The sequence below is a fragment of the Podarcis melisellensis genome (genome assembly GCF_964234715.1).
Source record: "Podarcis melisellensis genome assembly, chromosome: 2".
Taxonomy (NCBI): Eukaryota; Metazoa; Chordata; class Lepidosauria; order Squamata; family Lacertidae; genus Podarcis; species Podarcis melisellensis.
In genome coordinates this window covers 123,821,713-123,846,577 of record NC_138529.1, presented here as the reverse complement: position 1 = coordinate 123,846,577, position 24,865 = coordinate 123,821,713, and the positions used below count along the sequence as shown (strand labels likewise).

General features: G+C 49.9%; 1 protein-coding gene and 1 long non-coding RNA gene across 4 annotated transcripts in view; one reads left to right on the top strand and one right to left on the bottom strand.

The window, feature by feature from the left end:
* Positions 1-24,865, top strand: part of LOC309365363 — a 109,591-nt gene that overhangs the window by 18,357 nt on the left and 66,369 nt on the right. The window lies entirely within an intron of this gene.
* LOC309364694 (uncharacterized protein) overlaps positions 7,655-24,865 on the bottom strand; it is a 77,015-nt gene continuing 59,804 nt past the window's right edge. For all 3 annotated transcript variants that reach the window (XM_081902468.1, XM_081902469.1, XM_081902467.1), the window contains exon 2: positions 7,655-9,334. In XM_081902468.1, the coding sequence (XP_081758594.1) occupies positions 7,668-9,334 (1,667 nt within the window). In that variant the 3' untranslated portion in view covers positions 7,655-7,667. The remainder of the gene's footprint in view (positions 9,335-24,865) is intronic.

The window sequence follows — 24,865 nt, the reverse complement described above, 5'->3', positions numbered from 1 at the left end:
GGAGGGGGGAGGAATGAGTGGCCCCTCCCTCCCCGAAGACACAAATTCTCCTTTCCAAACCAGCTCCGTTTTCCTGATTCTCTCCTGAGAAAGTTCCCGGGTTCGATCCCCGGGAGGCGGCAGGGAAGGCGACCCCCCCCACCTGGGAAAAAGCCCTCCGGGGCAGAAAGGGGACATGCCCCCCTTTTAATCCCTTGCCAGGAGAGGGGGGTCCGGTCAGTCTCACCCCCATTTCCCGATGGGGGGGGAGGCAGGGCCGGGCGCAGGGGGTCTTTAATTCCTCCTCACTTTCTGCCATCAAGGTTGTGTCATCTGCATATCTGAGGTTGTTGATATTTCTTCTGGCAATCTTAATTCCGGCTAGGGATTCATCCAGCCCAGCCTTTCGCATGATGAATTCTGCATATAAGTTAAATAAGCAGGGAGACAATATACAGCCTTGTCGTACTCCTTTCCCAATTTTGAACCAATCAGTTGTTCCATATCCAGTTCTAACTGTAGCTTCTTGTCCCACATAGAGATTTCTCAGGAGACAGATGAGGTGATCAGGCACTCCCATTTCTTTAAGAACTTGCCATAGTTTGCTGTGGTCGACACAGTCAAAGGCTTTTGCATAGTCAATGAAGCAGAAGTAAATGTCTTTCTGGTTTATATTTACATACATATGCATAATGGCATCCATTCTCATCAGCTCCAACAACAAAACAGTACGACGTAAAAGTGAAAGTAGTTTCTGTTGGAAATCAGCTACCCGGTCATCGGTATGTGCCTATCTGATCAGGCACCGGCTGAATTCCTTAGACCTCCCTCCGGCGTCTCCCGGCAGGATAAAGCTCACGAGGTCCGTTCCGGCGATTTTCCTCAGGCTGTGAGGAAAACACACCAACTGCTTCTCCTCCTCTCCTCCTCCCTGCATATCCCCAGGGAGGGGAATCAGACACAGACAGTAACGTATCTACATGTCCTTTATTTGTGTCATTCAGCAGTCATCCAGTAAACATGTCTGCTCTCATCAACATACAGAGAGAAACTCCTAACTCCACCCATGTACATCCTGTATAGGTCATATGACAAACCCACTGAGCTAACATCCGGTGCTCAGTACAGAATGGACTGCCCCTTTGTTCCCATGGCAACAGTCACAAACTTCCTGTTTGGCTTTCCAGCCACAAGCAGCAGACGGTGCTGCCTTTGCTTGCTGCAGCTTTGGTGCTTTAGAATAACATCCTCCCCCTAAAGTATCAATGCGTGCTGCGAGCAAAGCGTCATCCAGAGAAGAAAACAAACAGTTGTTATACTTATAACATTCCCCTGTTGTTTCAGTTCCACCCTTGGAACTACCCGCCACTGGTTTTACCAATGCACCTCTCTGGTTGTGTGACTTCCAAGGAATGAGTGCTTCTGCATTACCTTGGTTAGCAACTCTCTGTTGTGCCTTTGTCTCTGACTCAGACACAGCTTCAATCTGACCTTGGTCGTTTTCAACAGCAACAACTAGGTTAGCAAACTGTTGTGAATACCTCTTGGGTGGTACACCCTTCGTTACTCTCTCAGACCTGCGTAAGAGGTGCTGCTCTTCTTTGCTTTCTGGTTCAGCCTTTGGACTCTCTGGAGAACCAGTACTAAGCTTAATCAGTGGTTCATCCTCCTCTTCTGAGGGTCTAGTCATTGTGTGAGACTTCCTCTCAATGACTGTGACAACTGAGCTGTCTGAGCTATCGCTGTCATCATCAGTACTACTGAACTCAATAAAATCAACATCATCATCATCAGAATCATCATCACCTGTGGGAAATGTGTGAACAATCACTCTCTCCTGTTCAGGAGCACTCTCTAGAAATTTTGTGAGAATCACCTTTCCAGATTCAGACAAAATTACTCTGTAGAGACCCTTTTCATAACCCACAAAAATGCCTCTGGCATTCTTTACTCCACCTGGAGCTTCTATCCTCACATGAGACCCAAAAACCTTGAAATGGGCAACAGAAGGTTTTCTGTGGAACAGTTTCTCAAAAGGAGAACATCCCAACTCTTTTGAAAACTTTCTCAACCACGTGTAACAATATGACATTAGCGACTCAGCCCAGTACTCATTTGGCAGATGTGAACTTAGCAATTGCGCATGCATTCCCTTTTGCAATTCTTTGTTCACTCTAACACAAACACATCTATTCCAAGCTTCTTCGGAAGCTGCAAGTTTGTGTCTTATCCCTTTCTTCTTCAGGAACCTCTGGAACTCCTGTAAAAGAAAAATTGGCTTCTCATCTGTGCAAAGACAATCTATGTCAGCATCACGCATATTTTTAACCTTGTCACAAAACTCTTTAAACCTTTCTAAGGCTTCTTTCGGTTTCTCCAAAAGATAAATCCAGACAAAACCTGTAAAAGAATCAACACATATTAGGTAATACTTTGCATTGCCTCTAGATGGTTCTAAAGGACCAATCACATCAGCATACACCCGCTGAAATGCCCTTTTGTCAACCCTCGAGGTGACCTGCTTGGCGTTCTTCTCAGCTACACCTGCAAAAGAGATCATGTTAGAATCACAAGAATTACATTTCATGTAATCACTTTGATCAAAAGTCAACAAATACAGTCCATCTTTCTCTTTGGCAGAAAGATACAACTCTCCATCTTTGTAGATCTCGCAGTGTTGATCATCATAGGACAGTTTTAGTCCCTTCTTGGCAATCTGCGAAGCGCTGAGCAGATTGTACTTCAATTCTGGAACCAAATAAACATTGTTTATAGTCAAGTTCAGACTTTTAAGATACACAGTCCCAATTCCAGTCGCTTCCAGCTCTCGACCGTTGGCTTGTTGCACAGCGAAGCTTTGCTTCTTAAACGTAGAAAACAGTCCTCTGTGTCCCGTCATGTGAACTGTGGCTCCAGTATCTAAAACAAAGAAATTCCCCACTTCTGGTGTGGCTTTTAGCGACATCAAAGCCTTTGCAGTCTTTGCCTTTGGCTTGGTGTGACCTTTGTCTGACGCCTCAGACTTTGTGGAGCTCGCCTTAGCTCCTTTCTGCCGACGTGGCTTCGTACAGTTCCGCTGTAGATGCCCAGTCTGGTCACAATTGTAACATCGGACAACGTTCATAGCTACAGCATCTCCTCCAGTAGCTTGAGCTGTGGGGGTGTTAGAACTCCGTTCTTCCCTCCCTCTGTCCTTCACGTCCAGGGCGGCAAGTCTGTCATGTTCATTCAACACGACGGCAAAGACCCTCTCCGACGTGAGATCTTGTGCTGGGAGAGACCCCAGCTGACTGGCAACCGTTTTGTAAGTCCGATTCAGGCTGTTGATCACCATGAAGCAAAACACTTCCTCCTGCAGACGGAAATTGCGTTCCACCATCTGTTGACGCAGAAATTTCATTTCCGTCAGGTGCATAGGCGCCGACTCCATGGGGCTTGAGGGGGCCCGAGCCCCCTCAAAAATTCGTTTGGGGGGGCGGCGCCCCTCCAGCAGAGCGCCATCGCCGCCCCTCCCCCAGCCCAAAATGCACAGGAAGGGGCGGGCTGCATGCCTCCTGCCCTCCCTCCCGAGCAAAAGCTCCACCCAATTTCCTTTGGAGCTGATCACGAGGAGGCGGCGCCACTTTATTTGCATATTCATGAGCTTATTTATTATTCATGAGCTTTCCCGGGCCCCCCCAATATTTTTTATAAGTCCGCGTCCCTGGTCAGGTGGGCTTGAACATCTCCATCAGGCGCAAGCCTCAGGTTGGTGAGCTTCTCAAAATACAGCAACGCTGAAGAACCTGCATCTCTCTGATGTGTCCTTCTCAGCGTGTTCCAAACATCTCTCGCGTGCAGTAAACCTTGTATGTGTATCAATTCAGAATCTGACACACACAGAATTATAGCAGTTCTGGCCTTCACATCCTTTGACTCCCAAGCACGCGCTGGCGCTGCAGGAATGGGGTTTTCAATCACGTCAAACAGTCTCTGATTCTGCAGCAGGGCCCTCATCTTAATAGACCAAGATGCATAAATGTCACTGGTCAAAAGGCCTGGAGAAGGCAGGCCTCCCCCCTTCTTAGCATCCATTTTGAGTCCTTGCATTGACTCTCAAACACAAGCCTCTAAAATCCAATAGCTGGCTTGTTTACACACTGTGCACCTGGCAGCTCTCTTCGCTGGCTGCGTTGGAAATGTCCAAGAGCTCCTCAGACTTTGTAGTCAAAACAATTCCATTTTAACTTTCACTTCTCCTCTGTGAGGATTAGCCTTCACTGTAAGGCGTCGCTTAGCAACAGTACATTCCAATCCCTTGGAGAAGAAACCACAGGAATGTTTGGTATGCGGTTTCACTTTAAACTGGAGCTGTTTCCCATACGCTGCTCCCTCGAAGCAGAAAAATAACTCAATCTGCATCCACTCTTCTAAGCCCGAAAATCACATACCTGGGCTCCGTGGCTTTTGCTTCCAGCTTGCTCTGGTCAGCTTCTGGCTGCAGAGAATCAGCTTTCTCTCCTCAGGCATCCATGGAAGCCACTTCTTGATGCAGAGGGCAATGAAAACAGCAACCATCAGCTCTGGTACCACTGTTGGAAATCAGCTACCCGGTCATCGGTATGTGCCTATCTGATCAGGCACCGGCTGAATTCCTTAGACCTCCCTCCGGCGACTCCCGGCAGGATAAACACGAGGTCCGTTCCGGCGATTTTCCTCAGGCTGTGAGGAAAACACACCAACTGCTTCTCCTCCTCTCCTCCTCCCTGCATATCCCCAGGGAGGGGAATCAGACACAGACAGTAACGTATCTACATGTCCTTTATTTGTGTCTTTCAGCAGTCATCCAGTAAACATGTCTGCTCTCATCAACATACAGAGAGAAACTCCTAACTCCACCCATGTACATCCTGTATAGGTCATATGACAAACCCACTGAGCTAACATCCGGTGCTCAGTACAGAATGGACTGCCCCTTTGTTCCCATGGCAACAGTCACAAACTTCCTGTTTGGCTTTCCAGCCACAAGCAGCAGACGGTGCTGCCTTTGCTTGCTGCAGCTTTGGTGCTTTAGAATAACAGTTTCACAGTCTGAAACTGGAAGAGAGATAAGACAGTCTTCCTTTCTCACGCGCCACTCAGACAGGTGTGTGAAATATACCAAACATAACATCAGTATTGGGGAGCATGAAATCCTTTATATTTGAATATTATTAATAAAAAACAAATAAAAACTATTATTATTATACAATACTTGTGAGACATGACCTTCATTACTTTAAAGACCTGTCTATACAACTTTATATACAAATACCTGAACTTCACATGCACTCCATGCATTTAAGACTGATTTCCCATTATCTGAGTTCATTGATGGGAAGGAAAGTGAACTCTGAGAGAAATACGTCAAACACTCCATACATCTAAATGTTTTCTTCTCCCCTTTGAGAATCTGTAGAGGTTTCTTAAGCATCCCATTCCAGCGCTCTGGGACTTCCAGGTTGTCGCATCGGAGTTCAGTCGCCTGCCATGCACCCTCCGCAGCAGATCAGGTCCTGTGGTCAACTGGTCCCCAACCATTAGCCCCTCCCTCACCTGTCTTTGCTCTCCGGCCAGACCAGGTTTCTGGAGCAAGGCTGGCAGACCCTTTGACCTTTTCAGAAACAGGACGAAACAGAACTGGTGAGGCTGCCACCACTCCCTTGTCCCAGGGTTACCTTAAGCCACAGCTCAAGGGAGACGGCCATGCTTCTTTGTTACCGGTTAACCCCAAACTACAAGTTGCTTCCACAAGTTTGCAGGCAGAAATTCTTTAGTAAAGCGCAACCAAGAAGCTAGGCGTTGGATTTAGCTATTCCCCCGGATAGGTACACACAATACAAGAGAAAGTTTCTTGCTTAAAATTTATTTTAAAACATAAAGAACATGCTAAAAAGCAGGCACATCTTTTGGTAGATTACAAGTAAAGAGAAAATAAAAACGTTGCAAAATATAGCTAGCTAATACTCACTTCTACACTCTAAGGCAAAGATAGGATAGTTCAGAGTCCTTCAGAGATCCGCATTCAGAGGTCTTAGAAAACCTTCATCACAAAAGAACGGCTGCTTAGGTGGAACATCAGCAGCAGCCGGGCGATTTTGCGGACTGCAGAGCGCGCCTTCCCAGCCATTCTCAAGATCTTTTATCCCTAATTTGCACGTGGAATCAGATCCCCCAGGCCCACTCACCACTCTTGGTTACATTTGAATTCTCCAATGACCAGCTTGTGGGCTAATAATTTTAACTTCTGACAGCTGGGCAAATTAAGACTCCAGAGCCTAGATCAAAGATGTTTCCTCCCTTTCTTGGCGCTTAGGCAGATGCACCTCCTTTGGGCAATTAACAGGGAGATAACATCACCGGCTGGATATCCATAACTTCCCTCAAAGGTGTCAACCCTTGACATTACCCAGAGAATTCTTCTCCCATAGTAAACCTTTCATGCCCTTGGAGCCAACGGGTCTATGGGTTAAAGCAACAGGACCTAGTTCCCATAATTCTTGCTGGTTTCCCACAAGGCCTCATTCTCCGCTTGAGCAAAGTACTAACTTTACTACAGGTGCCCTGGGGGTGGGAGAGAGAGAGTGGGTATAGGCCCCCCCATAAGGCTCTGGGGTTACTGGAACATCGGAGCACTCTGCCAAAAGTGGAAAGCTATAAAAATGTTGGGTGTTAACAAGAACATGACTATGGGCCAGACAAGGAAGACACCCTCAACCAAAGTAGAGAAGGAGAAACGAGGAGAAAGAAAGAAAAAACCGCCTTGATGGAGATTCTTGCTTTCAGAGTGAAATCAGCTTATTCAAAAGCAAATAAACTACCAGGAGTTTGATTGATTTTATGAAACTCAAGATCAAGAACGCCAAACACACTAGCAGAAAAACTGATTACAATGCTCAAAATTGCTGAAGAAAAGAACCAGCTATAAGTTTCTGGCTGATACGCTCAAGAAGAATTCAATTCCCTTTAGTTGAGAATTCCTGGAAGGGATTTTTTTTATGTACATAGGGAAGAAACAAAGATGGCCTGTTTATGTTGGCCAGATTTAACATGTTTCCCTCGGTGGTAGTGAGAGGAAGATACTTAGCTATTCCAGAATTAGAGTGTCTCTGCAAATGCAGAAAACAGGAACCCGATACTTTAGAGCATATATTCTTTTCCTGTGATTTTGGCAGTTATGCCAGAAGACAATTATTTGAGGCCCTAAAATTTAATAGACAGGTGTTTACACAACCAACTGTTCAGGACCTGCTGGCGGACAGCGATGATCAAATTACTTTAATAGCGGCTGAATTTTTAAGTGCTGTCCATGAAGAAAGAATGGGCCATGATAAAGAGACTTAGTGGTTTTTAATGGTAGGTGATGTTGCTATGCTGTGGAAAAGGTAAGGTGTAAAAATTCTATGGGGAAACCATGGAGAGGAAGTCAAGTATGAAATAAATGTGTATCTGGAAAGTATGTAGCAATTTGTAAATAAATTGCATATAAAAATAAATTGCATATAAAATTATATACATATAAAGTAATAGAAGAACTTCCCACACTCCTTCCATTCAAATCATTTCTGCTTTTTCAGTTTGTTGGTAGATTGTTGGGTTTCAACTCTTAAAGCTTCTCCTCCTTGTGAGTCCATTGATGTTTTGTAAGAACATCAGGACTGAAGCGCTATCTACACTCCATTTAAGTAAGTTGTTTTCGCTCTGTGAGTTCGATCGTGTTTGCTAAGGTGTCCACTTCTATTGAAGCTCTTTCCACACTCCATGCATTTAAACGGTTTCTCTCCTGTGTGACTCCGTTGATGAATTCTAAGCTGTCCACTCTGACTGAAGCTCTTTCCACATTCCATACATTCAAATGGTTTTTCCCCTGTGTGAGTTCGTTGATGGATTCTAAGTGTTCCACTACAAGTGAAGCTTTTTCCACATACCATACATTCAAATGGTTTTTCCCCTGTGTGAGTTTGATGATGGATACTAAGTGCTGTGCCATCAATAAAGCTCTTTCCACATTCCATGCATTTAAATGGTTTCTCCCCTGTGTGAGTCCATTGATGTTTTCTAAGTGTTCCACTGCGATTGAAGCTCTTTCCGCACTCGGTGCATTTAAATGGTTTCTCGCCAGTGTGAGTTTGATAATGGGTTCTCAGTTCTCTACTCTCAATAAAACTCTTTCCACATTCCATGCATTTTAATGGTTTTTCCCTTGAGTGAGTCCATTGATGTCTTTTTACTGATCCACTAGAAGTGAAGCTCTTTCCACACTCCATACATTCAAATGGTTTTTCCCCTGTGTGAGTCCGTTGATGTCTTCTTATTGCTCCATTAGAAGTGAAGCTCTTTCCACATTCCATACATTCAAATGGTTTTTCCCCTGTGTGAGTCCGTTGATGGATTCTAAGTGCTGTACCATCAAGAAAGCTCTTTCCACATTCCATACATTCAAATGGTTTCTCCCCTGTGTGAGTCCATTGATGTTTTCTAAATGTTCCACTATCGGTGAAGCTCTTTCCACACTCCATACATTTATATGGTTTTTCCCCTGTGTGAATTCGATGATGGATTCTAAGTGTTCTACTCTCAGTGAAGCTCTTATCACACAGTATACATTTAAACGGTTCTTCCCCAGTGTGAGTTTTATGATGAATATTCAGTCTTCTATTCGTACTGAAACTCTTTCCACACTCCAAACATTTAAATGGTTTCTCCCCTGTGTGAATCCGTTGATGGATTCTAAGGCTTCCCCTCTGACTGAAGCTCTTTCCACATTCCATGCATTTGAATGGTTTCTCGCCCGTGTGTGTCTGTTGATGTTTTCTAAATGTTCCACTATCGCTGAAGCTCTTTCCACACTCCATACATTTAAATGGTTTGTCCCCTGTGTGGGTTCGTTGATGGTTTCTAAGGTTTCCAATCTGACTGAAGCTCTTTCCACACTCCATACATTTAAATGGTTTCTCCCCTGTGTGAATCCGTTGATGGATTCTAAGGCTTCCACTCTGATTGAAGCTCTTTCCACACTCCTTACATTTATATGGTTTCTCCCCCGTGTGAGTGTGTTTATGTATACGAAGGTTTGAACTCCAACCAAAGCTTTTTCCACACTCCATGCATTTAAATGGTTTCTCTCCTGTGTGAGTCCGTTGATGTTTTCCAAGTGTTCCACTGTCAGTGAAACTCTTCCCACACTCCATACTTTCAAATTGTTTCTCCTCTCTCTTTTCACATTCCATGAATTTATATGGTTTCTTTGTTATTCCCATTGGACATGGCCCTCCAGAATTTTGACTGCCTTCTCCATTGTCTTCTTTCAACAGGGAGGAGCAGGGGGAAAGGAAACCTAGGAAGAGAACAAAGGAATATTACACACATCAATTAGCACCTGCTCTTATTTTGACGTCTCGTACATTCTTTCCTGTCCTCCATATGTTCCAAATTTTTAGGAAAGACAGATGAAATAATGTTAAATACTGGTAATGCATCATCAGCCTTTCCTAACCCTTAATTAAGTGTCAGGGAACTGACATCGGAGCGAGAGGTGGAGGCAAGGCTCCCGAGCGATGCAGGAGAGGGGACCAGCAGAGGGGAAGGACGTCAGCGCAACACCAGTAGAGAAGGTAGGGAGATGGAGGATTCGGAGAGGGGTCTCCAAGACTCTTCGCCCTAAACTAGTGGGGAGAGCACGGCCACGCCTCTGCCCACTCCTTCCCTGCGCAGAAGATTTCAGCGCAGGGAGAGTAGGCGGAGACTTGGCGTCAAACAACTTCTTTGCTGGAAGAGGTTCAAGAAACGCCCACTGACGGATTCTGCAAGCGACTGAACGGCCACGGAGTGAAAGGCTGTCAGCCGAGGCAAGGTTAACCAGGCAATCTGCCCAGCAGTAACGGCAACTTACGTACAAGTAACCCCTTATAACGTTACTTGTGCACAGGCAGGAGACCATGAGTCAGACTGGAGGAGCCGGCGCCGCGGAGCAAGCAGCTGGAGTGCAAAATCTGGTGGAGAGGAACCGAGATTTGGAACAGCGTGTGGCTCTACTGATGGCGTGGCTGGATAAAAGGCGAGCTCAGGATGCACAGGTCAGACCCACCCCCGTGGCAAGGAAGGTGCCAGGACTGGTACACAAGTTTGGGGGGAAGCCCCAGGACTATAACGCATTCCGAACGGAAATAGAGTACGCTTTGGAACTGCAGCATGATGACTTTGCTGATGACAGGGAGAGGGTGGCATACATCGTGGGGCATCTGCAGGATGGGGTGCGTGAATGGGTCAGGCCCCTAATGGCTACGCAGAATGCTGCCTTGAAGGAGCTTCGGAAGTTCTTTCAGGCTTTGGACGCGATGTATTACAGCCAAGTGGAACAGAGTGTGACCAGACGTGAACTGATGGGCTGCAAGCAGGGGAACCTATCAGTTAGAGACTACTGGTCCCATTTTGCGATGTTGATACACCGGCTGGAGTGGGACCTAGATTCTCCACCCATACAAATGCTGTTTGAGGAGGGGTTGTCTCCAACTGTGAAGGACGAGCTTTCCCGCGCGCCCCGCCTGCAGTCGATGGATGAATTGACGAAAGCTGTGCTTGCGATAGGAGTGAGACAGGAAGTGCGCGCTTTGGAGAAGCGGGAGGGGAGAGGAGAGCGTTGCCTTGACTACCGCATTCCTGAAATGCCAAGGCAGCCTTCCCAGCCAGTTGAGCCAATGGAAATCTATGGAGAGTGCGCGCGTGAGGTTTCAAACTCCAGTGAAGGATGCAAGAGGGAGGGAAAGGATTGGAAAGGCACCAGGAAGTGTTTCCTCTGCCAACGGCCAGGACATTTTGCCAGGGCCTGTCCACAAAGAAAGGCTTGGCAAGGGATGGTGGGAGCCGCTGGTGGTGAGGAGGAGGGGGAAGAGGAGAAGGTGCAGGGAAATGCCAACGCTTGGCTGCCAATCAGCAGGCACAGCAGCCAGGCCAGCAACTAATAGAAGTGCCCCAACCAGACCCCCCCAAGGCAGCAATAGCCATAGAGGTGGTGCTAGAACTCCAAAACGGACACCCAGTCAAGGTGAAGGGACTGCTGGATTCAGGCAGCTCCTGCAATTTCTTCAGCAAGGACTTCGCTCTAGAGCACCAACTCCACCTACTGCCCCTGGATTTCCCCCTCCAAATCACCACGATAGATGGCAGGGAACTGCTGGGAGGGGAGGTGACGCATCAGACCCCACCAATGAGAATGAGGGTTTCCAGGCACACGGAAACCATTGCCTTTCACGTGGCCACACTGGCGGGACCCCCAATAATATTAGGCATGAGCTGGCTAGCACTACATGATCCAGTAGTGGCTTGGCATGAGCGGACGATCACTGTTTGGAACACTGTCTAGGGGGGCGAAAGCCAAGGATGACGGTGGCCAGGGTGGCGGGAATGGCAGTGGAGCCAAGAGGAGAGGTGCCACCACAGTATGCTGACCTGCAGGAGGTCTTCAGCGAGGAGGCGGCGGACAGGCTACCACCCTATAGGCCCTTTGACTGCCAAATCAACTTACTCCCAGAGGCTCAGCTGCCAGTGGGTAAGCTGTATGCCATGTTGGACCGGGAGATGCAGGAGTTGTGGGATTTTATTGACAAGAACCTGAAAAGAGGTTTCATAAGAGAATCAAAGGAGGTAGGGGGCAGTCCGGTGTTCTTTGTGGACAAAAACACACTAATCAGCCCAGATTAGTCGTAGATTATAGGGCCTTGAACCTTGTATCAGAACCCGTGACCTTCCTGTGGAGTTTGGAACTGACAGGGTAAAACTCTGTGGTGTCCTGTATCTGGGAGGAGCTTGACGCAGAGAAGTGCGTCAGTGTTCAGACTTGCTTTCGCTTCTGTCGGAGAAACAGCTCAGGCTCAGAGGCTGCGTGTGTGCTTTTGGAAGCACGGAGATGCCAGAAAGCTCCGATGGAATGAGACTGATTTATGGCTTGTAAATAAACGCTTCTAGCGATAAGAACCGATCTGTCTTTGGACTTGATTTATCCCTCTCTCATCTCACACGGACGCAGGACTGCTGCTGCTACTCTGCTCTCCTGCCGGGTCAGCTTCAAAGCAGAGGCAACGCAGGGAAGCCTGAGTGGACGCAGGATTTGTTTACCCGAAAACTTCCCAATGCCCAGAATTGATGACATTTTAACACGGGTGAGGAAGGGGAAAATCTTCACCAAGCTGGACCTCAGAGGAGCGTACAATTTGATTAGGATGAGGGAGGGGGACGAATGGAAAACCACCATGTTCACCCCCTGGGGGCCTTTGAGTACTTAGTTATGCCATTTGGATTACAGTCAGGCTCAGCCTGTTTTCAAGCCTTCATGCACCATGTGTTGGGTTCCCTGCTGTACAAGAACTGCGTAGCCTTTCTGGACAACGTCCTAATCTATTCGGACAATGAGAAACAGCATGTAAAGGACGTCAGGGAAGTGCTAAAGAGACTGCAGAAGCACCAGTTGTGGGTCAAGCTGGAGAAGTGCCAATTTCACGCCAGAGAAGTTGAATTTCTGGGGTACAAGTTGTCGGACAGGGGCCTAGCTATGGACCCCAGCAAGGTGCAGGCGGTGCTGGAATGGAAGGATGTGCAGAGGTTCCTCAGGTTCAGCAACTTCTGGAATGGAAGGATGTGCAGAGGTTCCTCAGGTTCAGCAACTTCTACCAGAAGTTCATCAAGAACTTCGCCCACTTGACCACACCCATCACGGATTGTCTCAGTAGCAAAAAGAAGTTTGCCTAGACAGAAAGTGCCCAACAATCCTTCGAAAGACTGAAGAAGGCGTTCGCTTCGGAGGAGCAACTCCTGCACGTGGATCTGCAGAAGCCAATGAGGCTGGAGACAGATGCATCAGACCGGGCCATCGGAGCGGTGTTGTTGCAGCCGGGGGGGTGGGTCAGGCAAAGCTGGAGACCGTGCGCCTTTTTCTCGCGGAAACTAAGCAAGTCGGAACAAAACTACACGGTGTATGATCGCGAACTGCTTGCGATTTATGCAGCCTTTCGGCGATGGAGACATCTGCTAATAGGGGCCCAGCACAAGATCCAGGTGTGCACGGATCACAAGAACTTGGAATACTGGAGAACGGCTCGAGTACTCAACCAGAGACAGATTCGATGGGCACAGGAGTTCTCCAAGTTCGTCTTCGAGATCTGGTACGTGCCGGGAGAGGAGAACGTAAGAGCAGACGCTCTATCCCAGAAGCCGGAGTACACGGAAGGAGAGGGACCACCGGAAGTCAGACACGTATTCCCAGAGGAACGATGGGTGGGGGGGGAGCGTTGGTTGGGAAACGAGAACTAGCCGAGCTGATTCGCAACGACGAATTCGCTCAAACAAGAATCAGGGAACTCTGGGAAGCGAGGGAAAACCAGGAAGGCTTTGAGGAAAGGGAAGGGCTACTGTACTACAAGGGGGCGATATACGTACCAGGGGAGACCTTGAGGGGAAGGGTGCTCAAACAGGTCCACGACAACCCAACGGGGCACTTTGGTCAGCACAAAACCATGTTGCTGGTTACCAGGCAGTTCTGGTGGCCAAGGGTAACGGAAGATGTACGAGAGTATGTACAGGGGTGTGACCGCTGCCAAAGGGCTAAAGGGGAGAGGGCTGCCCCCCCAAGGTTGCTGGAACCCTTACCCACGCCGGGAAGACCCTGGGAGGTGGTATCCATCGATTTTATGACAGATTTGCCCAAGTCTAGAGGGAAGACAGCAGTCATGGTAGTAGTGGATCTGCTAACCAAAATGTGCCATTTCATAGCTTGCTCGCATGCAGTAATGGCAGAGGAAACAGCCAGGTTGTTTGTTGATCACATCTTCAGGCTGCATGGAGCTCCCTCGAGGGTCATATCGGATCGCGGGAAACAATTTACTTCGCGGTTCTGGAGGAAGCTCATGCACTTGCTGCAGGTGGAGGTGGGGTTCTCGACGGCGAGACATCTGGAAACCAATGGGCAAGCAGAGAGAGCGAACAGTATTTTACAGCAATACCTACGCTGCTACATCAATGAGAGACAGAACAATTGGGTAGAGAGACTAGCGCTGGCTGAATTTGCATACAATAACGCTGAGCATGTGTCCAGGGGAATGAGCCCGTTCATGGCCAATTATGGGTGTCACCCCAGGGCCTTCCCGGGGAAGGGGGAGGAAGAGTGGAGCATGCCTGTGGCAGAACAGTTTGTGGAAGAAATGGAGGCCCTGCACCAGCAACTTAAGATGAACTTGGAAAGGGCCAAGGAAGTTTACAAGAGGCAAGCAGACAAGCGCCGCCGGGAAAGGGAGACCATAAGGGTGGGAGACCGGGTGTGGTTGTCTACCCAAGGGCTACCCTTCAAGGGAGGGTGCAAGAAGCTACGGCCAAAGCGGCTGAGACCCTTTGAGGTAACACAGCAAGTGAACCCCGTGGCATTCAAGCTCAAGTTGCCAGACAGCATGAAAATACACCCGGTGTTTCATAGGTCCCTACTCTCACCGTACAGGGGGGAAACGGGAGTTCCAGGGGGGAGAGAGAGAAGTCACCACACACCCGCAGGTAGAGGAGAGGGAACACCACAACCAAGCGGTAGAAATCCAAGATTCAAGATGGCGGGGGTGGCAGGTGAAGTACTTGGTAACTTGGGAGGGAGAACCCGAGTCAGAAAACACGTGGGTTCCCACGGGGGCGATCGATGATGGATATCTTGTGGAGCAGTTCCACGACAGGTATCCGGGTAAACCCAAACCAATAGAGAGATTCTGGGAGGAGCAATTTGGGACCACAGACGAGGAAGAGGATTTTGTGGGTTTTCCTGCTTCCGAATAGGAAAGGGGAGAAGCGTCAGAGGAGGAGGAATCGGACTGGGAAGCCTGTCCCGCGCGAAGAGATCGGAGCGGGTGGGAAGCGGGGTTTGAGTCCTCGGGGGATGACGGCAGCTCCTTCCAGGGATTCCCTGCATCGTCGGCTGAAGAAGGAGACGAAGTTACGTCACAGGGTTGGGCTGGGGGTGGAGGGGGTCCTGGGAGGGAGGTGGATGTCAGGGAACTGACATCGGAAAGAGAGGTGGAGGCAAGGTTCCCGAGCGATGCAGGAGAGGGGACCAGCAGAGGGAAGGAATTCAGCGCAACACCAGTAGAGAAGGGAGGGAGATGGAGGATTCGGAGAGGGATTGGATTGGATTGGATTGATCTTTATTACAGCCATTGGCCCGTTACACGACAGTTTCCCATACCAACATATTATACTTAGACCTCCAAATTTAAAATCGCCTAAACTTACAAAAGACAAGCAGGAACCGAAGCAAAACAAAAACAAGGACGACCATCATACATTACAATAAATTTGTAACCTATACATCGCCCTCTGCTCATAAATTAATCACGGATATCAATGGTGATATCGCTTAAAACATAGATCATGGTTTAAAACAATGGTGATATCACCTAAAACATAGATCATGGTTTAAAGGGGTTATCCGAGCCACACAGGAGACCGTTTCTCTTCTTTAGGGATAGGACGTTGATCAAGAATCTGGCAACCATGAGTGATCTTAGGGGGTCATCGTCAATTAGTAGATATCTCAGTTTGGCTTCAATTGTATCATCGGCAATTCCCTTAAGATATTGAGCAAGAAACTTGCTCCTGGCCGGTAAGTGCAGAGCACAGTCAAAAATTATGTGATGTAACGATTCCGGTGCCCCACAATTACAATCACATAAGAGCGATATCTGTCCATTGGAGAATCTATTTCTCAGCACGTTCGATGGGAAGGTGTTGAATCTTGCCTTTACAAACGCATATCTATGAGCTGAAGAAGTTAAGGAATTCAAATAGTTTGGGAGCCTTAAGAGGGGTAATAAACCAAGATTTAGAGGTGAGCAGGTACCATTGCCCAAGACCATTTTCTGCTGCAAGTCCATCTCCTCTAGCTTAAAGGTTACTGATCTTTTAGCTGGGACTATGTCCTGTTCTAGTAATTTGGATGGGGAGATTCCCATTGCCGTAATTTTCAGCTGTAAATTTTTTACCCATGGGCTCTGGAAATCATCTCCACATACATTTTATCAAGTACAAGTTTGGGAGATTGTGCCATAGAGATAACCAGTGACAAAGTATGTGCTTCCACAGAGCATTTTCCAGGGATACAATATTAAGTTCCATGCGTAACGCTGTATTACTTACACAGTTGGGCAGTTTCAATATCCCTCTTAAAAACTGATTTTGAATGACCTCCAGGTGAGATAGGTTGACAAAAGTCCCCCAAATAGAGATGGCATAAGCAATTGTCGGGATCACCTTGGCCTTGAAGACTTTCAGCGCCGATGGGGTATGAAGGGCCCCATCGGTGAAAAAGAATCGCCAAGGAGATAGCTTTGGCTCTATTTGTAACATAGGCTACATGGGCCTTCCATCTGAGGTTATGTTGTAACCAAACTCCCAAATATTGTAATCTGTAGACTTGTTCAATGACTCTCCCATCAATTCTCCAATTATGGAGTTTCCGGCTCTTTGAGAAAATCAGGATCTTAGATTTTCCATAATTAATTGTAAGGGAGTTTGCGTTACAGTATGATCCCAAAAATTGTAAGACCCTCCTGAGACCTACTCTAGAAAAAGAAAGAATGACTGCGTCATCCGCATATAGTAACAAGGGGCAGCGATAAAGTGCTAGGTGGGGTGCATGAATCCTTTCTTGGGCCTCTATTAGGGGAGTCCTCATGTCGCTTATGAACAAATTGAACAGGAGTGGAGCCAATATACAACCCTGTCGGACACCTCTGTTAATGGGAATTGAATTGGTGAGATCACCCTCGGGGGTGAATCTCACTCTAGCCGCTGAGTTCTCATGGAGTTTGATTATTAGCCAGAGAAGCCTTCTGTCGATGCCCCAGCGGGTGAGTTTTTCCTGGGGATACTATCGAATGCTGCCTTTAGGTCAATGAATGCCACACAGAGTTGGCCACCCTTTGGGGTGGAATATTTCCAGGCAAGATGTTGTAAAATTAGAATATGATTGATTGTTGACTGTTTTGGGCGGAATCCAGCTTGTTCGGGCCCAATTAATTTTTTCTCTTCGGCCCATTGGATAAGTCTGTTCAACAGGCAGCGGGCATACAGTTTCCCCACTATTGAGAGCAGACTGATGTTTCTGTAATTCCCCGGGTCATCTGGTGAGCCCTTTTTGTGGATTGGAACGATAACAGCGTCCTTCCATACTTCCGCGATCATTCCAGAGTTGTTAACTGCATCGAAGATGGTCGCCAGGACCTTGGCCCACCAGTCTGCGTGGTATTTTATAGCTTCTGCCGGGATTAGGTCTGGCCCAGGCGCTTTCCCTGTTTTGAGTTTGACGATCAAGTCATGGATGTCTTCCGGATCGGTGGGGGGCCAGAGGGGAAGCTGATTGTGCTGGCCCCGGGGGGAAGGTACCGTGATCGTAGTCAGAGTTCACAAGATGAGAGGCAAGGTCCGAAACTGGGAGCCGGGCGGGAACAGGAACGCTGGAAGGTCAGAAGCCACCGGACTCAGAAGGGACCTGTGGAAGACCGGGTGAACCTTCAGGGTTGCGGGCAACTGGAGACGGAATGCCACAGGTGAGACTTAGTCCACGATAGGAAACAGGCCGGTGAAACGGGCGTCCAACTTCCACGAAGGTCGAGAGCGGTGGAGGTGGCGAGTGGAGAGCCATACCAGGTCACCGACGCGAAGTTCCGGCCCCACCTGGCGGTGACGGTCGGCCTGGGCCTTGTACGCCTCCTTGGCCTGGTGCAGTTGCTCCACCAAAAGCTGTTGCTGGGACTGGAGCTCTTGAAGCCACTCCGTCACCGCAGGGACCGCGGATGCCGGCAGCACATCTGGAAACAGCCGTGGATGATAACCGTAACTGGCCTGAAACGGGGTCTGCTGGGTGGACGCATTCACCGCGTTGTTGTAGGCGAACTCCGCCAATGCTAGGTGGTCGACCCAGTCATCCTGCTGGTAGCTGCAGTAACACTGGAGATACTGCTCCAGCACCGCGTTCGCCCGTTCCGTCTGGCCATCGGTCTGTGGATGGTAGGCTGACGAGAGGCAGACCTCTGTCCCGAGGGTCTGGTGCAATGCTCGCCAGAACCGGGATGTGAACTGAACGCCCCGGTCAGACACCACACGCTCAGGTAGGCCATGCAGGCGGAAGACATGCTGAAGGTACAGCTGAGCGGTTTCCTTGGCTGTGGGTACAGATGGGCAGGGGGCACAGTGCACCATCTTAGTGAAATGGTCAGAGAAAACTAGAAGGCAGGTACAGCCACGAGATGGGGGTAAGTCCATTACAAAGTCCAGCGAAACCGTGTGCCAAGGACGTGGTGGAACTGGCAATGGCTGAAGTAGGCCGGGGGGTCGCCCGGTAGGGGGGCGCGCCGGCAGACATCACAACCAGCAACGTAGCAAGCCACATCAGCCTTCAGGCGGGGCCACCAAAACTCACGGCTTACCAGATGGGTGGTCCGATACCGTCCAAAGTGTCCCGCGGCTGGGGCATCATGGGTCATCCGGAGAACCTCCAGCCGCAGTGGCCCTGGCGGGATGTACAGGCGACCGTGGTGCAGCAGAAGGCCCTGGTGCAGGACCAGCCCCGGATACTGAGGGCTGGACCCTTCAGCCAGCTCCCGGAGTCGTTCCTGGGCCCAAGTGTCGACCCGCTGCTGTTCCCGCACCCGAGCCTGCAGTGGCTCCGCCTCCTGGGTGGCCAGGAATGCAGCTGGTGGTAGGATCGTGGTGGGTACTGCTTGCTGTACCGTGTCTGCGTTGTCTTCAGGTTTCCGGGACAGGGCATCCGCCTTCTGGTTTTGGGAGCTAGGGATGTAGCGGATCCGGAACTGGAACCGGGAAAAGAACAACGCCCACCGGATCTGCCTTTGGTTCAGCTTGCGGGTGGTCTGGAGGTACTCTAGGTTCCGGTGGTCGGTTCTCACCTCCACCGGATGTCATGCCCCCTCAAGATGGTGGCGCCAGACCTCAAAGGCCACCTTGATGGCCAGTAGTTCCCGCTCCCACACGGTATAGTTACGCTCCGCTGGAAGGAGCTGGCGGGAATAGAAGGCACAGGGTAGGAGTGGCGCTTCAGGTCCATACTGCTGAGACAAGACGGCACCGAGAGCCGTACTGGAGGCGTCGGTCTCCACCACAAAGGGTCGAGAGGGGTCAGGATGTTGCAAGAAGAAGAAGAAGAGGAGTTTGGATTTGATATCCTGCCTTTCACTCCCCTTTAAGGAGTCTCAAAGCGGCTAACATTCTCCTTTCCCTTCCTCCCCCACAAGATCAGCGCTCTCTGGAAACAGGCCTTCAACCCCTGAAACGCCTCCTCTGCCTCCTTGTCCCAGGAAAACGGCGTCTTCGGGCGCAGTAGCCGGGTCAACAGGGTGGTGCGATGAGCATAATCTGCAATGAAGGTCCGATAATAGTTGGCGAACCCCAGGAAACGCTGTAGGTCCTTGTGGTTCCGTGGTGCCGCCCATTCTCGCACCGCTGCCACCTTCCCAGGATCCATCTGCACCCCATCTGGAGAGAGCCGGTGACCAAGGAAGTCCACGGACCGCTGATGGAACTCGCACTTGCTGAGCTTTGCATACAAACGGTGCTCGCGCAAGCGCTGCAGCACGGTCCGGACATGTCGCTCATGGCGAGCCGGGTCACGGGAGTAAACCAGAATGTCACCCAAGTACACCACCACGTACTTGTCTAGCAAGTCCTGGAACACGTGGTTGATGTACCGTTGGAACACAGCAGGCGCGTTGCACAACCGAAAGGCATAACCAGGTATTCGAACTGCCCGTACCGGGTCCCGAATGCTGTCTTCCACTCATCCCCGGCTCGGATCCGAATCAAGTTGTAGGCCCCCCGGAGGTCTAGCTTGGTGAACACCTGTGCCCCTTGCACCCGCTCCAGCAACTCCGAGATAAGGGGCAAGGGGTACCGGTCTGGGATGGTAATTTTGTTCAGGGCCCGGTAATCATGACAAAGGCGGAGCTCCCCACATTTCTTCTTAACAAAGAGCACTGGCGCAGCGGTGGGCGAGGTAGAAGGCCTAATGAAACCACGCTCCAGGTTCTTGCGCAAGAAGTCCTGCAAAGCCTTGCGCTCTGGCTCTGTTAGAGAGTATAAGTGACTCACCGGTAGGGGCGCTCCGGGCTGGAGGTCTATGCCGCAGTCAAAAGACCGATGCGGCGGCAGCTGGTCTGCCCCCCGTTCCTCGAACACGTCTTGGTAGTCCCGGTACACGGCTGGGAATGTGGGTGCTGCCTCCTCCGCGGGTGCGGGCGCTAGCATCTCGGACTGAGCATGGGAACATGGGTCTGGGAAGTGCACGGTCCGTTTGACCCAGTCAATCTGAACGTTGTGAGCCTCCAGCCAGTCCATTCCGAGCACCAGGGGGAACCGGGGCATGGAGGCAATGTCCAAGGTTCGCACCTCCCGGTGCTGCTGGAGACACAGGACCAAGGGCTGGGTCTCCCGAGTGACGGCACCCGAATGCAGGAGCCGTCCGTCAATTGCCTCCACCTGTACCGGTTCTGGCTTGTTCTGAAGTGGCACCTGATGATGAGCGGCATAGGCAGCGTCCATATAGGAGCGGGTTTCCCCCGAATCTACCAAAGCGTGGGTAAGAATCCAGGGACCACCTGGAGGGTAGAGACGCACCGGTACCATGAGATGTCGCAATTCCACTGGTGAGGGCCCTTCTTGCATGGTTTGGGACCCCACGTTGCTAGGGCCTTCGGCTACCGAGGTTGGCGGTCTCCCTGCGACTGGTAGCTTCTTGGGACAGGAACGGGCGTAATGTCCACCCCCACCGCAGTAAAGACACAGGTTCCCCTCCCGACGCCGCGACTTCTCCGAGGGGGAGAGCCGAGGTCGCGCAGCCCCGAGCAGTGTTAGCTCGACTGGCAACTCGGCTGTGGGCATGGACCTGCTGGGAAGGACTGGCGCTAGGAGCCGGGAGTGCTGGCGGTCCCGGGCCTGGTGATGGTCCTCCAACCGATCGTCTATCTGCAGGCTCCGCTGAATGAGGGTATCCAGTGTGGTGGGACGATCCATCATGGCCAACTGGCCCAGTATCTCGTCCGACAGTCCCTCAAGATACTGGTCCCGTAGTGCAGAGTCATTCCAAGACAACTCTTGTGCCAACAGCCGAAATTCTGTGGCGTAGGCGGCGGCTGTGGACTTGTCCTGTCTCAACCGACGAATCGCCCGATTGGCTTGGCTCTCCTTCAGAGGGTTACCAAACGCAGTCTCTAAGTGGTTACAAAACCCCACATAGTCCGTTAGCAAAGGAAAGTCTTGCCGGAGCAGTGGCAAAGCCCACTTGGCCGCCTGGTCCTTTAACAAACTGATTAAAAAATGCACCTTGGTGCGGTCATCAGGGAAGTTCCGGGCTCGCCCCTGAATGTACAACGACCTGGGCGAGGAACATGGGAAAACTGGCCTGGGTCCCATCAAATTTCTCTGGCAAGGCCACTGGGTACTTGCCTGGAGCTAGGGCGTCGGCCCCAGGATCTGGAAAGGCTTCCAAACGCTGCTGAAGCGCCGCAACCACATCGCTTAGCTGCTGAACGGTGTGGGTCAAGGCCTGGTTTTCCTGGGCCAATGCCACCAGGGCAGCTGCCTGGTCAGCCATGGCCTCTGGCTCTTCCCGAACGCACCCCAACGAAGGGGGAGTGCGGGTGTGGCGGGAGCAAACTGTGCTGGCCCCGGGGGGAAGGTACCGTGATCGTAGTCAGAGTTCTCAAGATGAGAGGCGAGGTCCGAAACTGGGAGCTGGGCGGGAACAGGAACGCTGGAAGGTCAGAAGCAGGAGGCCGGGCAGGGAACAGGAACACTGGAAGATCTGAAGCCAACAACGACGTTGCTCCCGCAACCTGGGACCGGGCTGACTGACCTTTATCTTCTTCTAAGGCCAGGGGCGGTCCCGGTCCCCAGGAGCCCCACCTCCTCTGGCCTTAAGGCAAGCACTCCTCCTGGGAGCAACCAGTTCCCTTCGCCTCTCTGCCCTAAGCCTCTGTAGTTCAGGAGAGGCCGAAGGGTTACTGGGCCCCGGAGGAGGCTCACCTGTAGCCACTGAGTCCTCAAGCACCTCTGGGGCCAGAAGGGTTTCACCTGGTGCCTGCTCCTGAGGATCTGACACAGGTGCAGGCTCTTCAGAATCTAGGCCTTGCCCCAGTTCAGCCGGCCCTGGAGGCGGGGACTCCTGTGCAGGCTGGGATTCCTCTGGTTCAGCCTCTGAATCGGAATCCCAGGCCATCACACTGATCTTGAAATCCGTCTCTTGTGTTAACGATACAGTCAGTTGTGGCAAAGTAATTTTTTTAATAAGATTCCCAAACCGGGGCGGGAATAATAGTTAAAGGGTATCTTTTAGTTCTTTTATTTACCAGGAGCCAAAATTGTCTGGAGTTCCGTGATGATGAGGCTTCTATAATTGCCCGCCACTGGTTCACTTGCCATTCCAGTCTGGCACCCTTTTGAATTTGCTTGTAGGCCGATTTTGCTTGGAAATATTCTTTTGGCAAGACCGTTGCCCCAGAGGCTTTGTACTCTTTGTAGATGTTACCAAGAAATGGTCTAGCCTGTTTACAAGCACTGTTGAACCACAATGCACCTATCTTCCTTTGTGTTCGATTTATTTTATGAGTCGGGACAGAGAAAAAATACGTTAGATCTTCCGACAGATTCGAGAATAGTCTTAGAGTTTGGTCATAATCATGATAACCCTCAGTTAAGTCTGAATATGCTTGTTTTAGTCCTTGTTGGAAATATGCTGAGAATTTTTGAGCCTGTAGTTCGGACCATTTTACACTTTTGACTTGCAGTACTGAATTCGCAATCAAATGTGTTGGATGTCTGTCTCCATCTGGGGTCCAGTCTATAATCATTGTGGCGGCCAACGGTAGGTGGTCGCTCAGTTGAATATTTTCAACTTTAAAATGGGAAAATTTGGGGAGTATATCATGAGATAGATTCGGAGAGGGGTCTCAAAGACTCTTCGCCCAAAACTAGTGGGGAGAGCACGGACACGCCACTGCCCACTCCTTCCCTGTGCAGAAGATTTCCGCGCAGGAAGAGTAGGCGGAGACTGGGCGTCAAACAACTTCTTTGCTGGAAGAGGTTCAAGAAACGCCCACTGACGGATTCTGCAAGCGACTGAACGGCCACGGAGTGAAAGGCTGTCAGCCGAGGCAAAGTTAGCCAGGCAATCTGCCCAGCAGTAACGGCAAGTTACGCACAACTAACCCCTTATAACAGTTACATTAAGCATTAATGAAGCAGCATTACCTTAGAATACGGTTGAACTGTGGGGTTTACGTTTTATAAAAAGTGGTTTCTCACAGGAACGGGAGCTGCTCTATGTTCCATGAACCTGGCCAATATTAATTAGGATCCTAAATTCATCATGAAGTTCTTCATCCGCTGCACTATAACCCTCCACCCCTTGGGCCACATGCTGTCCCCTTCGACCTCAAGATGTTTATTCATCACCTGCACAGTCCCTTTGGCCTCAGGAGGTGCATAGTGACCATTTTGGGAGACCCATATATAAGTCTAGTGACAAGGCTTGGTGCTTGTGGTTGGTTGAAGGAGTGCTCAGTTGGAGAATGTTCTTGGGGTTGGACCTCCATCTCTCAGCCTTGCATTATGGAATGGAGAGAGCTGGAGGTGCAGAAGGAAAGCAGCTGGAGCCTGACCGCTGGGAAGGCCAGATTGAGACACCCGCCCCAATTAGGATTTCTAATTATATGCCACCGGGTCTCGCACCTGCCTCCTGACACTGGCTTATCTTAGCGGAGATTCCCTGTCCAGGCCTCTCTCGCTGTTCTTCCTCCTTTGCCCTGGGTGGCCAAGGGCTTCTGGATATTCTAGCTCTGCTCCAACTGGGAATTATTTATTAAATTGTTATACCTCTCTTCATCTGAATATCACAAGATAAAAATCTGTGAGACACTGAAAAAGGTGAGTATTAAAGGTGAATAACACTAGATGTGGGAAAGAAAATAAAGATGATGAAACCAGTGGTGTGTCCTCCTGAATGTAAAATAATAATAATAATAACAACAATGTGTAAAGAAGAAATCAATCTTCAAATCAGTTTCATATTCCCTGGCTGTATTTCTCAGCCATTATTGTGACTCAGAATCTTAGCCACACTTTATTCTAGAATATCAACTGGATCTCTTTGTAATAGGAGCCAGACATCCCTGGGATTCCATCCAGACATTCCTTTAGTGTGGGCAGCAGCAGCAGCGGAGGAAGGAAGGAATTAACTTTGGGGGCAAACCACTTCCTTCTGAAGGTCTTCCCCAGGGGGCGGCAGGCTTGATATACTGCTCAGTGGGGACCTCTTGGCTTTATACTGCTAGGGTCTGGATACCAATCACAATCCCTGAACAATTGTCTCAAGAACCCTTAAGATCCAATTTCACCAACTCCCAAGTAACACTGAGCCCTAGAGGAACCTTCTATGCTGAGTTGAGGCACCTCTGGCCCTCCAGATGTGGTTGGACTCAAAGTACCACCTGCCCAAGCAAGGATGGCCCATGGCCAGGGAGGATGGGAGTCTTATCTGGGGGGACACACTTTCCCCTTCTTGCCCCTCCCCTGAAAACGCTGAATATCTGTATTTCGTTTCCTCCTTCCTCCGTGATCTCCAACATCTTCCTGATGAAGTCCCACCAACTGCACACATTCCCAAATCATCCTGCACCACTGACTTCCCAAGGCGGCTGCATTGTGTCTGGGACACTGGCAATGGGACAGCACCTTCCACTGGATGAGAGGATAGAGGGTTAAATCAGGGCTGGCCAAATGGGACTCCGCTCCGTCCCCTCCTTGCCCCTCCCTGCATCTGCTGCCTGAGGGG